General features: G+C 43.2%; 2 protein-coding genes and 1 pseudogene across 2 annotated transcripts; 1 reads left to right on the plus strand and 2 right to left on the minus strand.

The window, feature by feature from the left end:
• Positions 1-1,331: 1,331 nt before the first annotated feature.
• LOC106803198 (protocadherin alpha-12-like) lies at positions 1,332-4,852 on the minus strand. Its single transcript, XM_087429677.1, has one exon. It carries the CDS (start codon positions 4,262-4,264, stop codon positions 1,892-1,894), a length of 2,373 nt encoding a protein of 790 aa, XP_087285803.1. The 5' UTR covers positions 4,265-4,852; the 3' UTR covers positions 1,332-1,891.
• A 1,408-nt stretch (positions 4,853-6,260) lies between these two features.
• LOC106803200 (protocadherin alpha-11-like) lies at positions 6,261-10,656 on the minus strand. The gene has a single exon (XM_087429678.1). It carries the CDS (start codon positions 10,213-10,215, stop codon positions 7,744-7,746), a length of 2,472 nt encoding a protein of 823 aa, XP_087285804.1. The 5' UTR covers positions 10,216-10,656; the 3' UTR covers positions 6,261-7,743.
• Positions 10,334-17,199, plus strand: LOC147917245 (uncharacterized; annotated as a pseudogene).
• Positions 17,200-17,580: the final 381 nt, after the last annotated feature.

Consider the following 17,580-nt stretch of genomic DNA (forward strand, 5'->3'; position numbering starts at 1 on the left):
GTCTCTCTCTGGTGATTTTATAGTTTCATGGATTTATTTTTTTTCCCTAAAAGAATTACTTCCAAATCTACATTAATAATCTCCCTGAGTTCCATATCCACATTTCCAATCACAATGGTATTCTCCAAGAACCTCAAGAGTAACACTTTCTTAAATGTTCCTCTCCATTCCCTAGCTGCACAAACACACAAAAACTGTTTCTCCAACTCTATTCTGCATCTTTGTTAACGACATTCTCATCCCCCCAGGTGACCAAACTCAAAAAGTTAGTGTCATCTTCTATTTTTGTCTTTCTCCTATAATTTGTATTGAGTCATTCATTATCTGGCTGCTTCTACTTTGCCAACACCTCTTGTACATGTTTATTTCAATCCATCTCAACTGTCATAATATGCCTCCATTACTTGATACCTGAAGTATTATAAAAGATTCTTTACTAGCTTTCCTACCTTCAGAATCTCTCCTACTCCAATCCTTCAAGTACACATTCACTAGAGCAAACTCTGCTCATTTATTTATACTTATCTCTCCTCCTGTAATACCTTCCTGTAGAAATGTTATCTATCCTTCAAGGCACTCTTTAATAAACATTGTCTCATCTCTGGAGCCCACCACCACTTCTAACATGGAGGGAATTGCTCAGACAGTTTATTTAAATACCATATATTTGTTCAAAAATTATTGTTTGAACATATGCTATATTCCCTGTTCTAAACTAGAGATATGTGAGAGAGTAGTAAGCAAAAGGCAGGAAAGTTTAATGCCCTCACTACCACGCTGAGGGATTTAAGGCTTTATTCTCTGGTCAAAGAGAAGCCTCTGCATATTTTTGTGGAAGAAAGTTACAAGATGTAAAATGCACTTGAGACGATTCACCTGATAACAGTCTCAGAGCAGTAGTATGCTGTAATGGGTTTGGGATCCTCCAAAACTGAGTCTGAGCCACTTCTCACTATGTGACGTAAGCTTCAGGTTTCTCGTCAGTAAAATGACAATAATAAATATTGTGCCTGCACCATGAGCTAATTTGATAATTAAATGAGATAATGCAATTAAAGATCTTAGCACAGGTCCTGGAAAATAATAGGAAATTGATAAGTATTCTTATATTTTATTGAATCAAAAAAATACCATTAATTGTAAGATGCACCATTACTTATGTGCTACTAAGAAAGAAAAACAGCCAATTAAATTATTATAAACCATTAATTATATGATGCATCTTGACTTTATGTGGATATTATATTTTAAATATGAAAAGCTTTTGTTATATTATACGCAAATAAGGATAGTATAATAGCCAATCCCACTTGAAGAAGGCACTACACGTGAACAGTAACAGAAAATTATTCATTTTAGAATTAATAATATAATCTTTATTATTGTTATAATAGCTGGAAGAAGATTGTATGGAAATTAGAATGGTAATCAAGGAGGCTATTTTACAAGCCTATGCACATAAGGAATAGTAAAGGAATCCAGTTGTTAGTACTGGGAACTCTTTGTACTAATCTTGCAAATTTTCCGTAATCATGAAATTAACTTCAAAGTAAAAATAAATTTAAGAGTTATCAAACATCCAGACAGTTTTTACTCTCACGTACTGATATTTTTCAAGGCTAATTCTTCATAGATAATAGGAAAACTAAAAGAACAAGACAATTTTAAAGTGCGGTGATCCACAGCCTCCATTTCATCTATATATCTCCTTCATTAATACTTGAAAAGTTGGGCAAATACATGAAAAGTTCAAAATGACTAAGAATGATCATGCTACAGAAGACATATTCGATGGTTTAAAGGATAACATTATGAAGAAAAAAATAAAAAAGACGATGCATTTATATCCTAACACAAAGTTTTTAAAGGAAACAAATATACTTAAATGATATCAATGACTTACTTCACTGGAAGGATTTAAACAATCTTCTCGTGACTGTGAAAGACAAGGACTGAAGGCCATGAGGTCGGTCTTGGGCGGCCCCTCCCCAGAGCACACCCTCTGCCTCCTCTGCTGTGAATACGACCAGCTCTCCACCGCGCTGGAACACACCAGCGTGGGCTTCCCCGGCCCGCACGCGCCCTCGGTGGGCGGCGCCGAGCACCTCAGCACCATGCACAGCAGCAGCGTGAGCACCAACAGGCTGGACACAGCGCAGATGGCGATGATCAGGTACACGTTGACGTCCACCAGAGCCGTCTCCGCGGCGCCCACCGACGTACGTGACGAGGCCTTCGGCGCCTGGCCGCTCTCCACCAGCGACAGGAGCACGGTGGCCGTGGCCGTCAGCGCCGGCTCGCCGTGGTCCTTCACCAGCACCAGCAGGCGCTGGCGCGGCAAGTCCGCCTCGTCCAGGGCGCGAGTCGTGCTGATCTCGCCCGTGTACAGCCCCACGCGGAACGGGCTGCGCGCGCCACCCGCCGCCGGCTGCAGCTCGTAAGACAGCCACGCGTTGTAGCCAGAGTCCGCGTCCACCGCGCGCACCTTCGCCACCACGTGGCCCGCGCCCACCGACCGCGCCACCAGCTCACTCACCGCGCCGCCCCCGCCGCCCGCCCCAGGCGGCAGCAGCGCGGGCGCGTTGTCGTTCTCGTCCAGCACGAACACCTGCAGCGTCACGTTGCTGCCCAGAGGCGGCACGCCCGCGTCGCGCGCGCTCACCTGGAACTGCAGCGGCTCCAGCTCCTCGTGGTCCAGCGGCTGCAGCGCGTACACCTTGCCGCTCTCCGCGTGCACCGACACGTAGCTCGACAGCGCGCGCTCGCCCACCCGCCGCTCCACCAGCGAGTAGGACACCCGCGCGTTCTCCTGCGCGTCCGCGTCCCGCGCAGACACCGTGAAGATGTGGCAGCCGGGCGGGTTGTTCTCCTTCACGAACACCGTGTACTCGGGCTGCGCGAACGCCGGCGCGTTGTCGTTCACGTCGGCCACCTCCACGGACACGCTGGCGGTGGCCGACAGCGAAGGCGATCCCCCGTCCCGCGCTATCACCACCAGCTCATAATTCGCCGCTTTCTCGCAGTCCAAAGCGCTGTCCAATACCAGTGAATAGTAATTCTTGAAAGTGGACACCAGCTTGAAGGGGACATGGGGTGTTACTGAGCAGGTCACCTGCCCGTTGGCGCCAGAGTCAAGGTCGGACACGCTGATCAAGGCGATGACGGTGCCCACCTGAGCATCCTCTCGCACAGGGAGCGACAGCGAAGTGACCATTACCTCAGGGGCATTGTCGTTCAGGTCCAGAACTTCCACCAGGACTGTGCAGTGACCTGCCATGGAAGGGATCCCTTTATCAATGGCATTAACCTGAATTTCATACTCACTATTCTCTTCAAAATCCAGTTTCCCATAAACTCTTATTTCACCTGTTTCTGGATTTATTGAAAACATACACTTCTCACTCACTGGCAAAATCATTCTGATTCCATAGGAAATTTCTCTATTCAGTCCTTCGTCTAGATCAGAAGCTTTTAGTTGAATCACTCTCGTGTCGTTTGGGACATTTTCAAACAGCGCTACTTTATAGCCAGGCTTATCAAACTCCGGAGCGTTGTCATTCACATCCAGGATGGTTATTTGAATCTGAACAGATCCTGTTAGCTCGGGTTTACCGCCATCCAGGGCGGTCAGCAATAAGTTAAGTTCTGGCGTTTCCTCTCTATCTAATGACTTCCGAAGAACCAGTTCAGGCAATACACTTTTATCGTTTTTCGTTGTTATTTTAAGAGTAAAATATTCATTTAGGCTTAACCTATAGGCCAGAAGAGAATTTACGCCGATATCCGCATCGGAAGCGCCCTCTAGAGGAAAATGAGATTCCAAAGGTGCAGATTCAGAAATAAATACCGTTTGTTCTCCTTCTCTGAACACCGGCGGGTTGTCGTTAATGTCCCTCACCTCCACCTCCACATGAAAAACCTGCAGCGGCCTGTCCACAATCACCTCCAGGTGGATGCTGCACTCCGCGCTCCGCCCGCACAGCTCCTCGCGGTCGATCCGAGAATTCACAAACAAAATGCCATTCTGCAGATTTACCTCCAGAAGGTCCCCGCGGCCTTTGGACGCCACCCGGAACAGGCGCGGCACCAGCTCCGCCAGCTCCAGCCCCAGGTCCTGCGCGATGCGGCCCACGAAGGTGCCGTGTTTGGCCTCCTCGGAGACGGAGTAGTGGACCTGGCCGCTCCCCGCCTCCCCTGCTGCGAGGAGCAGAAGCGACAACAGCAGTCGCCGGGCTCCAGGACCTCCTGACCAGGGAAACACCATCGCAGATAACGAGATCTCTGAGGTAGGACTGTCAATTTCAAGTGATCGCTGGCCTGATAACCTTTATGAGGAGTCTCCCTTTGCCTGTATGTATATATTTAGTAAATTTTACCCAGCATTCCGGTAAATATGAAGTCCATCCTATTCTGTGAATGGTTGGAACCTGGGCGCGGAGACAAAATTTTCCTTTTTCGCCTTTTAAGTGTACAGCGACATCATGTGACTGATTATGTAAGTACAAGACAGATCCTGAGGTTCTTCTTGGTTTAGTCACTTCCCGGGTCACTGTAAATTGTTTCAATTTTTGGACATTTTCATGGATCATTCGTAAATGCCTATTTGTTTAATACATATGGTATTAGTACCAGTGCACAAATACTTCTATTACACCGCAGTTTTTAAAAATATTCTGCCTCAAAGTCTATCATAAAATAATCATTGAAATACAGTATGTCAGAAGCTACTCTTTAGCTATTATGGAACATAAAGAATAATGTACACGACTTCTGCCCTTATATTGCCTACAATTCACACTTTTAATGACTTTTATCCCTCATAAGCACTCCATTGTAGGACTTTAAGAGAAAGTCAAGAATTCCCTCATTTAGTAAAGGAAAATAAACTAAAACACTTCTCTTAACTAAATATTTCATTCATATAAATTATTTTATCCATAAATTTGATGAATATTAAAATTCATCATAAATATGGAAGATGTCATTGTTTTTGGTTCCTTGATGCTCAAATGTGATGACTTTTCATACAACTGCTCTCATTCCCATAACATGTTAAAATGAGGCTTGAGTATAGATTCTGGAAAGTTTTACTCTACCAGGGGTAAAGTGTTTTCATGTAAAATGTTGAGTCAAAGCCTCCAAATTTCACAATATGCTAAAGTGGCAGTGGAGCACTAATATGAAAAAGATCTTGTGAAATGTTTTGGAGCCCCATCTCATTGACTAAAGTCAAAAGAATATGAATTTCATAATGATCTTTTGGTTTCCCTCTAAATCTTTCCCTTCAGGCCAGTTAGTAGTTCCTCAGAATATGTTTCTCTTCAGAAAATCAGAATGGTGACTATGATGCAAGGGAGAATCAAAAGATTTTTCATAATTTTATTCATTAATTCAAGACCAGCTTTAAGGGAAAACAAAACACAGATAAGATCCCACAGCTAGTTGTGAACAAGTAAATATAGATTTTATAAGCTTATTAAAATTCAAGTCAAAGGGGCCAGCCTGGTGGCAAAGCGGTTAAAGTTCTCGAGTTCAGCCTCGGCAGCCCAGGGTTCGATGGTTCGAATCCGGGCCACAGACCTACTCACCGCTCATCAAGCTATGCTGTGGCAGCATCCCACATAGAAGAACTAGAAGGACCTACAACCAGGATATACAACTATGTACTGGGGCTTTGGGGAGAAAAGAAAAAGAGGAATATTGGCAACAGATGTTAGCTCAGGGCCAATCTTCCTCAAAAATAAAAGAAAACAAAAGAAAATTCAAGTCAAAATCTTTAAACCAATAATTTGTTACCATTTCTTTTACATATAATAATAAAGGGAACTGAGATACGAAATCTTTACAGAACAAGAAAATAATAGCCAAGAATTGTTCTACAAGTATAAGATAACTTAAATCAACTATAAAACTGGCTTTTAATTAATCAAAAACACATTTGAGTTTTTGTGTTATCAGACTATTTAAATAGTCTAATATCACCACCAAGCTTCTTCATTTTCCATCTTCCATTTTCAAAAATAGTCAATGTACCATAATTGCTACGGAACTTTATAGGAAAAGTAACGTGTTATGTAGTCCTCACACACTATTAGACATAATTAAATTATTATAAAGATAGGAACATCTAAATTTAACTTAATATTTAAATAATCCAACTAGAAAATATGTTGAAATTATTATTTTACACCATAGAATGAAATCCTTAATTAAGACTAAGTTAAAAAGACACTAAATTTGTAGAAATTAGTCCATGTAATTTGAAAGTATCTAAAATGTGCATTGATTACTTAAGAACTGTAAAAGTAATGATTTGCAAAATTTTAACCCGTACTTAAAAAATTCCAATATCATTGTTTATTAAATTTAAATAACCTTGAATCATTCCAAGAAGTTCATTTGGAGATAAGTAATAATGTGTGCCCTACCTAACATTCACGTTTATTATATTTACAAAGTTTCATAAATGATGTCATGGTTTAATCACTTTCGAGTCTGAAATATTTTCTCTTTTAATCTCATTGCCTACTTTGGAATAAAGAATATTTTTAGCCAATTAATATTGAGGTACAAAGGTTCATGACCAAAGGTCCGAGAATGGGTTTCAGCATGGAGTCCTTGAATATTATGCCAAATGGTAAGCTGTGTAATTTTAAGAGGAGAATGGCCACATATGACATGCATCAGATTCTCAAAAGGGTTAACGATTCTGCCACTGTACATGCAGCTAAGAATCAGTGAATTAGAAGAACGACCTAGAGGTAAATGATCTTTGCTAGAATCTTCAGATATGATTACACAACATGGAAAGAAAATTTCACAAACACTAGAGATAAAGCATTTAAAGATAGAAAATTTAAAATGAGAGATGAACGAAACTGATAATTGTCAATAGGCTTCACTTTAGTACAGTAAACTTTTTCCTTTCTAGATGAATCCACAAAACTTAGGAAAGAATGCCAACTAGCATATATTGCAGATATAAACCTATATGCAAGTCTTTGGCAAGTTTAAATGACTTGATTGAGTAATATGAATAACTTTATTTGCCTACTTTACTTTGGAAGCATAAATCTGGGAGTTCTGTTTGAGTATGTAGTAGATAAATCTCTAGCCATTTCATGGAACAAAATAAAAAGTGGACAGAATTTTAGTCGTATTATTTCAATGAAAGCAGTATACTTGAAGGCCAGACTGCATTTTTTACGGCAAATAACGTGAAAACAGGTTTAATCTTATCAGTAGAGGCAAAACTAAAGATTATTTAATGGATAATAAATGTATGATGGATGTTTAGCACCATAGAAAAAGAAAGGTAAATCCTTTTCAGACCTAATGAAGAGAGTGTTCAATATTTGATACAAGCCTGAAGCGAGAAAAGTCAAGTGATCTAATAATGTGAAAATATCAAGGCAAAAGGCCGTTAAAAGACACAAAGTGTGAGTAAATTTAAATAACCCATAGTGATTATCTACATTACTGAGGATTAGAGATGAAATGAAGTGACATGGGTAGATCAGTGAAAATTAGAAATTATTTCTAATAAAGTGATGACAAGAGAATCATTCTTCCATCTTTTAACAGTTTCTAACGCAACATTAGGAGAAATGCGACACTTATTGGCTAGAAAACCTGATTCCCCATATGATTAAAATTGGATGTGTGTATCATTTGGCATTTCACTAACAGACGTTGGTCTTTAATACTCAAAATATAGAGTTAAATTTTAAACATTAAAATTTTCTATGAAATTAACTGGATTTTAAAACATTTAACGTAGACTTCAAAAGAGGGAGAATCTATAGAACTCACCTGCCCAGGGTGATTTGATCCCACCTCCTGCCCTTCCTCTCGGACTTCACTATCCAGACCAGGAGGAAGGCTGGGACTGAAGGCCATGAGGTCTGTCTTGGGCGGCCCCTCCCCAGAACACACCCTAGGCCGCCTCTGCTGTGAGTAAGACCAGCTCCCCACTGCGCTGGAGCACACCAACCTAGGCTTCCCCTGCTCACATGCGCCCTCGGTGGGCGGCGCCGAGCACCGCAGCGCCGTGTACAGCAGTAGCGTCAGCACCAACAGGCTGGACACAGCGCAGATGGCGATGATCAGATACACGTTGACATCCACCAGCGCCGTCTCCGTGCCGGCGGAGCCCTTCGACGCCCGCGACGAGGCCTTCGGCGCCTGGCCGCTCTCCACCAGCGACAGCAGCACGGTGGCCGTGGCCGTCAGCGCCGGCTCGCCGTGGTCCTTCACCAGCACCAGCAGGCGCTGGCGCGGCAAGTCCGCCTCGTCCAGGGCGCGAGTCGTGCTGATCTCGCCCGTGTACAGCCCCACGCGGAACGGGCTGCGCGCGCCACCCGCCGCCGGCTGCAGCTCATAAGACAGCCACGCGTTGTAGCCAGAGTCCGCGTCCACCGCGCGCACCTTCGCCACCACGTGGCCCGCGCCCACCGACCGCGCCACCAGCTCGCTCACCGCGCCGCCCCCGCCGCCCGCCCCAGGCGGCAGCAGCGCGGGCGCGTTGTCGTTCTCGTCCAGCACGAACACCTGCAGCGTCACGTTGCTGCCCAGAGGCGGCACGCCCGCGTCGCGCGCGCTCACCTGGAACTGCAGCAGCTCCAGCTCCTCGTGGTCCAGCGGCTGCAGCGCGTACACCTTGCCGCTCTCCGCGTGCACCGACACGTAGCTCGACAGCGCGCGCTCGCCCACCCGCCGCTCCACCAGCGAGTAGGACACCCGCGCGTTCTCCTGCGCGTCCGCGTCCCGCGCAGACACCGTGAAGATGTGGCAGCCGGGCGGGTTGTTCTCCTTCACGAACACCGTGTACTCGGGCTGCGCGAACGCCGGCGCGTTGTCGTTCACGTCGGCCACCTCCACGGACACGCTGGCCGTGGCCGAAAGCGAAGGTGAGCCCCCGTCTTGTGCTGTCACCACCAATTTATAGACCGACACGCTCTCGCGGTCTAGAGCGCTGTCCAGCACCAGTGAATAATAGTTCTTGAATGTGGACATGATCTTGAAGGGGACGTTGGGCGTTAAAGAACAGATCACCTGTCCGTTGGCACCGGAGTCACGGTCGGATACACTGATCAGCGCAATGATCGTGCTAGGCTGAGTGTCCTCTCGCACTGGGAGAGACAGGGAAGTCACAGTGACTTCAGGGGCATTATCATTGACATCTAAGATTTCTACCCAGACTATACAGTGTCCTGCCATGGGGGGATTCCCCTTATCTGTGGCCTGTACTTCAATTTCATAAAACTTGTTTTCTTCATAATCCAGAGTTCCATTGACCCTCACTTCCCCATTATTTTCATCTAGTGTAAATAAGGGTTTTCTATTGGGCTTAATCGACGTCAAGGAGTATGTTATTTCCCCATTGACTCCTTCATCTGGATCTGTGGCGTTTAACTTTATCACAAAAGTTTCTTTAGCTGCGTTTTCCATCAATCTCACCTTATATTCTGGTTGCTCAAATTCCGGCTCATTGTCGTTAACATCCAAGACGCGGACCGAGAGCTGAACAGCGCCGGTGAGCTCGGGTTTCCCCCCATCCGCAGCCGTCAGTAGCAAATTAAGTTCCGGAGTTTTCTCTCTATCCAGGGACTTCTTTAATGTAAGTGATAGTCTTTTAGTCTGCTTACTATTTGTTGGTAATTCTAAAGAAAAATACTCATTTGTAGTTAGTCTGTAGGTCAACAGAGCATTCTCTCCTATATCCGCATCAGAAGCTCCCTCTAGAGGAAAATGCGAGTCGGGTTGCTTAGATTCAGAAATGAACAGCTTTTGTTCTCTGAGAGAGAACACTGGGGGATTGTCGTTAATATCTTTTACTTCCACCTCCACATGAAAAACCTGCAGCGGCCTGTCCACGATCACCTCCAGGTGGATGCTGCACTCCGCGCTCCGCCCGCACAGCTCCTCGCGGTCGATCCGAGAATTCACAAACAGAATGCCATTCTGCAGGTTTACCTCCAGAAGGTCCCCGCGGCCTTTGGACGCCACCCGGAACAGGCGCGGCACCAGCTCCGCCAGCTCCAGCCCCAGGTCCTGCGCGATGCGGCCCACGAAGGTGCCGTGTTTGGCCTCCTCCAGGACCGAGTAGTGGACTTGGCCGCTCCCCGCCTCCCAGAACGCAAGGAGCAGAAGGGACAGCAGCAGTCGCCGAGTGCCCAATCCCCTTCTTTGAGACCCAAACATCGCATACGACATTGACTGCCAAAATAAGATTCTTCACACTTACAGTACCAGAGACTCCAGTTTCGGGTTAAAAATCTTGCTGAATTTTTGAGAAGTTTCGAAAGATCCTTTAACAGTAGCGTTCGGCATGATGGAGTCGTTTTGTGTGGGGAGTTCTAGCTGTTCAGACCAACCTTTGAATGAACTATTTCCATCAAGTAAAGAGCGACACCTTGTGCCTGAAATTGTGAGTACTGTACACTACATCTAACACCACAGAATTTTACTTAAAGAGCAAAAATAATGTCATGTTATTTTATCCCCAAAACGGTAAGTGCTTATTTATGGAACATTCAGATTTTAAGTCACACTGAAACTGATGGTATGTGGAAAATAGCATTGTATTCTTGATTAACATCAAATTTAAATCTTTGTTCCTATGTTTATTTTAGAGTTATATGATTATTCTTTTACTTATCTACATATATATACACAGAGAGAGAGTTCAATTCTATAGGTAGCCTTATGAAAAGCTATGGTTAAATATTTCCTAAAGATATTGTTCCTCATATAAAAATATTATCAAATTTGAATTGTTTTACTTCTAGTCTCTCCTGTTACTAAGTGCTAGGAAACTCCAGACAAATTTGAAGTTTTAATAACAACTCTTTAGTCTTTAAGCTCTGCATATTTTGTTCTTATCTATATGCACTTGCCTTTTACTCATATCTATTTTCTTTAGTTCTGATTCGTTATTGCTATTTATATTTAATTGTGTTCTTGTTACAAGCAATTTTATATATATTGAAGAATAATAAGAAAAACAAAAATATTTTTTCAAATTTGGTAGTTTAAAACATAGAATTCACGGGGCGGACATGTGGTATAGTGGTTAAGTTCACGTGCTCTGCTTTGGCAGCCCGGGGTTCATGGGTTTGGATCCCTGGCATGGACCTACACACCATTCAAGCCATGCTGAGGCGGCATCCCACATACAAAATAGAGGAAGATTGGCACAGATGTTAGCTCAGGGCCAATCTTCCTCACCAAAAACAAAACGACAAAACAAAACATAGAATTCACAAGGAAAAATCTATTGATATAGATGAAATTTATGTTTGACATACATGATTTCTCACATAAGTTGCATCGCTAACAGTATAATGTGAGGCATCAAGATGACACTTTAGGGGGCCAGCCCTGTGGCATAGCGGTTAAGTGCGCTCGCTCTACTGCTGGGGGCCCTGGTTCAGATCCCAGGCACGCAAGGATGCACTGCTTGTCAGACCATGCTGTTGCGGCATCCCATATAAAGTGGAGGAAGACAGGCACAGATGTTAGCCCAGGGCCAGTCTTCCTCAGCAAAAAAGAGGGGGGTTGGTATGGATGTTAGCTCAGGGCTGATCTTCCTCACAAAAAAAAAAAGATGACACTTTATGTAATGGTGTCGATGATATGAAAGAAGTAGTCTTTCAACTATAGAATGAATTTTACTATCATTCAATAAAATAAATAAAAATCACCATGAAGATATCTGTGCCATATTGGTATTTCCAAGTCATCAACATTGACTTTTGTATATCTAGTCAAGATATATTCATGAAAATAGCTGACCTGTTTCTTGTTGAAAGAATTTTGCATTTGAGATCACAAGTTCATCCAAAATAAGGGAAATTATTTCTAGTTATATCTCCTCTAAGTGCCTAATATTTTGCTAAATACCAGAAAATAATCAAACAATACATCCAAATGGTAAAATACCTTAGTGTTGTGGAAATTCAATTTTATAAAGTACCAAGTAGTAAATGGGAATTGTTGATGTGAGTTTCCATTGCTTGTTGTAATTTGGTTATGTGTCCTTTGTCTTTTCATATAGCCTTGGGATTTAAGGGGGGAAAAAGAGGATACAATGGAAGTTTAAAGTAGAAAGTGATTCAGAATAAATATCACTCTAGCTTGAGTATTTTGCTATATGGTTTTGATGGTTCACCTCCAATCTAAAAATATTGCAATGACACGTGAAAAAATTACTAATATATTTATTTGTATGTTAATATTTTCCTTTATCTTGAATACACACACACACACACATATACTATTGCTAATTTCAGATCTTGTTCCACGTTTTTCAAATTTACTCCTTTCCTGATATTATCATTCTCCTAGAATTCTTATTAAAGTAAATGCAAAATTCTTTCTTAAAAAACTTATAAAGCAGACTCATCACTTTTTATGACACTGAATTCTGTTATGCATCTGTAAAACAATTAGTCTTTTGGGCCTTTAATCAAAATATAACATTAGACTAGATGACAGTAGGTTTAAAATGATATTTGAAGCCTGTCAGATTTATTTTGGAGAAAAAGGGAGCAACGGACCTCCAATCACTTCATTATGGAAATTCGGGACTGAGATATACATGCAATGTGGAGTCTTCAAGGGTAGATAGAGAGATGAATGTGAGAAAGTTTACTCAAGGGAAATGATGATATTATATATGTGAATTAAAACCAGATGTTAATGTAGGAATTACTTTCAAATACATAATGTGGTATTATGCGAGTATATGAAATGACATTGGAAAAACACCAAGTCATAAAAGAGTTTGATATATTGTACGAACCAATTACCCATCTTTTCCTTTTGGCTAAGATATTACAGATATCACCATCTCAGCTAGCCCCTATAAAAGAGATTATGCTATCTTTGAACTCATCTTTGGGGATGGGCCTGAGATCTGGTAATAGGCTAATGCCAAGAAGTCACATCAATATCGTTGTTAACCTTGATTTTATAAAATCAGTTGAAAAGACTGAAGAACTCTGCACCTGACCTTTACTAAACCAATCTGGTTAATCTTAAGTTCCAACTGTGTATCCTTCTAGTCATGTATTAGAGTGCGTGGTTTAATGTTCTACTAGTCCTCATCATCCACTAATATTCCATAATAGATCTAGTACTATTATTTATTGAAAACATAAAACAGAGAAATAAATCTTGAAGCCATTCATGGAAACCCAGGAGGCTCTTCGAAATCAACAGATTCGAAGTACTATCCAACATTATATTAACAAAATTATAGGATATGCTGAGTGGTGTTCCCTCTGCACTATTATGGCTTATTCAAGTACACAGTTATTTAATCACAGATCATTTGTTCAGTTAGCACAAATCTCTCAGGCAATAAGACTGAAGAAGACTGAATCCTGAAAGACCTACACACATTCAAATATTTTCATAGGAAATATATAACTTTAAAGCTGTTATTGAAGTATGCCATTTTGGAAACACTGATTGAATTCTTTGTTGATGTTCAGGATCCCAGAAATAATCATATTACCTCTTATATTTGTCCAAAACATTATCCTTATTCACAGCATAAAAAGGACAAGGTTGTTTTCGTTATGTGTCCTTTGGCTTTGGTGTTATGCAAGAACACTGCAAGAATGTCTTCTGATTTTTCTCATGTATTAAATGATTCTTCTTATTTATATCACTTCCAAACAACTGATCCACAGTCCTTATAAGACAACTCTTAATTATTTACTGATAGAATAATGTAAATACCTATCTCAATGTGGTGTTAAGACAAATGATAATGATGATCATGAACTCTTCTGAGAAAAAACATCACTTAACAACATAAAAAAATCTTAATTTCTATCTCAATTATGGCATTGTACAAAATTAATCATGAAGGTTTTTTCCTAAGCCAAACAGAAAGGACTCACCTGAATACAGCTTGTGCTTGATTTTCCTAGCCAGACCTATGCCTGAGCAGAGAAAAGATTTACCAGACCTATGCCTGAGCAGAGAAAGCACTACAGTGAACAAAAGAATGGCTCTGGAATATAAAAGATATGCCTTTGAATATCATCTCTATTATATACTAGCTGGATTGGAGTGGGCAAGATAGATAAATATCTCACCACCTCTCATCTCACCTTTAAAATCTGGATAGTCACATGTACTTTACAAGCTGTTATAAGGATTAAATAAAACTATTTGTTTTAAGCCCTTCACACCATGTCAGACAAACAGAAATAGCTCAAATAGTGGTGGTTAATTATAGTTAGTGACCAAGGTTAGCTCTTGTTCTATTCTATAGCTACAGATGAAGAGAATTCCAGTACCATAAACTAGGGGATGGCTTTTCCTTTTCTGAAGATTTCCTAGTGTTCATCTGCATGGAAATCATCCTACTTTCTAGGTAGAAAATAGCCACTAATGCCTTTTCAGCATTTCTATTAACTTTATCTATAACACGGTTCTCCTTCCACATATAAATATATCATATATAATTTATTTCTCCACACAATACAATTAAAGGGTCTTAAATTTATACATTGCAGCCAAAAAACAAAAAAACAAAAGAAACTGCCACATTCTTTGATTCACACTCTTACAGCTCTAAATACAAGTTCTCTGTGATCTCTTTAAAGAAAACAATTCACATGAATATAGCGTTGGGACAAAAAAGAGTTTGCATCAAATGTATCTAAAGCATACGATGTTAAATTCTGAAATGTGATTGACACCATTGTCAAGTGGAAGTATCTTTATAGATACGCCATGGTTGTTAATGCTTAGTTATTTAAAGCAATGTTATTTTGAAAGCCAAGTGGTTTGGTGAACACAGGCAGCAGTAGCACACTCCCCCATGTATGGGAAGACTCTCTCAAACTCAAGGCACAAAGAAGTGTGAATTTCCCTACCCTAAAATATTTCCATACAGCCTCATGAGAGGTACCATGAATAGAATAAATATAAGTATGATCAATGCTCAAATAAATCTTCCAGATAAATTAGATTTCAATAAATTAATCTGGAGGAAAGCAGTCATGGGTTCAACGGGCAATTAGCAAAACCGACATATTAGGAAGTAAAGAAAAAAGTGATGGCTATGTGAAGCAGCTGAAGACTATGAAGAAAATAAGCTGGAAATTATGAGGGGATTAAAGACAAAAACAGTAAAATTATCCTCAAAGGTAAGGCTGAAACTCCACCCACTATCTCAAAGAAGCATGCCATCAATTATAAAGAAAGAAAAATTGTTATATAACGAGCCCACCTCAAAAGCCCATTACCATTAGTAACAGATAAATTCTAGACTATAAGAAGGTCAGAATTTAAATATGTTTTAAACTCAAATTAACCAAATTTTGAAGATATGCATTATCATGGTAATTTTGAATGCATAAACATAATGAGTGGAGGACACCAATTAGAACAAGAAAATGGATAGGAAGAATGAATTTGCTGCAAGTAGAGAAGTAGAAGATTTGAGCCTTGTCCATACCTTCCATTTCCCATCAGTGATCCCTGCCTCCTTCCTGCTAACTTAACCTTCCTCATTCACAGGAAGCTTTAGCCGTCTATTTCATTATTACTATTACTACTACTATTATTATTTCTACCAATTAAATAATATTCCTGGTGTGTTCATGAAGACTGTGGCAAAAAGAAATAAAAATGGCTGCACTTCCAGTGTGCTAAAATAAGCCATTGGAAGAAAAATACAAAAACGAAGAAATGAAGAAATGAACTTACAGTATCTGTTGGTGAACTACTATGTGATTGACATTAACAGACAAGAAATATATCCCAGAATTACTGTACTTACATTACCGGAAACCTCCTGTCCGTCTCCACTATCTCCAGAACTCGAGACAGGAGGAACACTAGGACTGAAGGCCATGAGGTCGGTCTTGGGCGGCCCCTCCCCAGAGCACACCCTCTGCCTCCTCTGCTGTGAATACGACCAACTCTCCACTGCGCTGGAGCACAAGAGCGTGGGCTTCCCGGATCCGCACGCGCCCTCAGTGGGCGGCGCCGAGCACCGCAGCGCCGTGTACAGTAGCAGCGTGAGCACCAACAGGCTGGACACAGCGCAGATGGCGACAATCAGATACACGTTGACATCCACAAGAATCGCCTCAGGGCCTGCGGCGCCTGCAGATGCTCGAGAAGAGGCCTTCGGCGCCTGGCCGCTCTCCACCAGCGACAGCAGCACAGTGGCCGTGGCCGTCAGCGCGGGCTCGCCATGGTCCTTCACCAGCACCAGCAGGGGCTGGCGAGGCGCGTCCGCCTCGTCCAGGGCACGCGTCGTGCTGATCTCGCCCGTGTACAGCCCCACGCGGAACGGGCTGCGCGCGCCACCCGCCGCCGGCTGCAGCTCGTAAGACAGCCACGCGTTGTAGCCCGAGTCCGCGTCCACAGCGCGCACCTTCGCCACCACGTGGCCCGCGCCCACCGACCGCGCCACCAGCTCGCTCACCGCGCCGCCCCCGCCGCCCGCCCCAGGCGGCAGCAGCGCGGGCGCGTTGTCGTTCTCGTCCAGCACGAACACCTGCAGCGTCACGTTGCTGCCCAGAGGCGGCACGCCCGCGTCGCGCGCGCTCACCTGGAACTGCAGCGGCTCCAGCTCCTCGTGGTCCAGCGGCTGCAGCGCGTACACCTTGCCGCTCTCCGCGTGCACCGACACGTAGCTCGACAGCGCGCGCTCGCCCACCCGCCACTCCACCAGCGAGTAGGACACCCGCGCGTTCTCCTGCGCGTCCGCGTCCCGCGCAGACACCGTGAAGATGTGGCAGCCGGGCGGGTTGTTCTCCTTCACGAACACTGTGTACTCGGGCTGCGCGAATGCCGGCGCGTTGTCGTTCACGTCGGCCACCTCCACGGACACGCTGGCGGTGGCCGACAGAGAAGGCGAGCCCCCGTCCCGCGCGGTCACTACTAGAACATAGGCTGACACGCTCTCGCGGTCCAGGGTGCTGTCCAGCACCAGCGAATAGTAATTCTTGAAAGTGGACACCAGCTTGAAGGGGACATGGAGTGTTAGTGAGCAGGTCACTTGCCCGTTGCCACCGGCGTCACGATCGGTTACACTGATTAGGGCGATGACGGTCCCCAGTGGAGCATCCTCTGGAACAGAGAGTGATAGCGAAGTCACTAGCAACTCCGGAGCATTATCATTGATGTCCAAGACTTCTATCAAGATTGTGCAGTGACCAAACATTGGGGGATTTCCTTTGTCAACTGCTTCTATTTGAAGCTTCCATAATTTAGTTTCTTCAAAATCTATTTTTCCATTTACTTTTATTTCTCCACTGGCTGAATCTATGCGAAAAGAGGCTTCTGTATCAGAGGAGACTTCAGTTGCAAATGAATAAAGAATGTGGCTGTTTGACCCCTCGTCCAAATCCGAGGCGTTAAGTCTAATAACCAGTGTACCGTTTCTTGCATTTTCCTGTAATTTTACACGATGGACTGCTTTGTCAAACACTGGGGCGTTGTCGTTTACATCCAGCACTGTGATGCGTAACTCTACGGTACCTGTCAGCTCAGGTTTGCCCCCATCAGTTGCTTTGAGCACCAAGAGAAGCTCCGGATCGACTT

Source organism: Ceratotherium simum, chromosome 4, assembly GCF_057802395.1.
Source record: "Ceratotherium simum simum isolate JZ-2026a chromosome 4, ASM5780239v1, whole genome shotgun sequence".
In the NCBI taxonomy this organism is placed as follows: domain Eukaryota; kingdom Metazoa; phylum Chordata; class Mammalia; order Perissodactyla; family Rhinocerotidae; genus Ceratotherium; species Ceratotherium simum.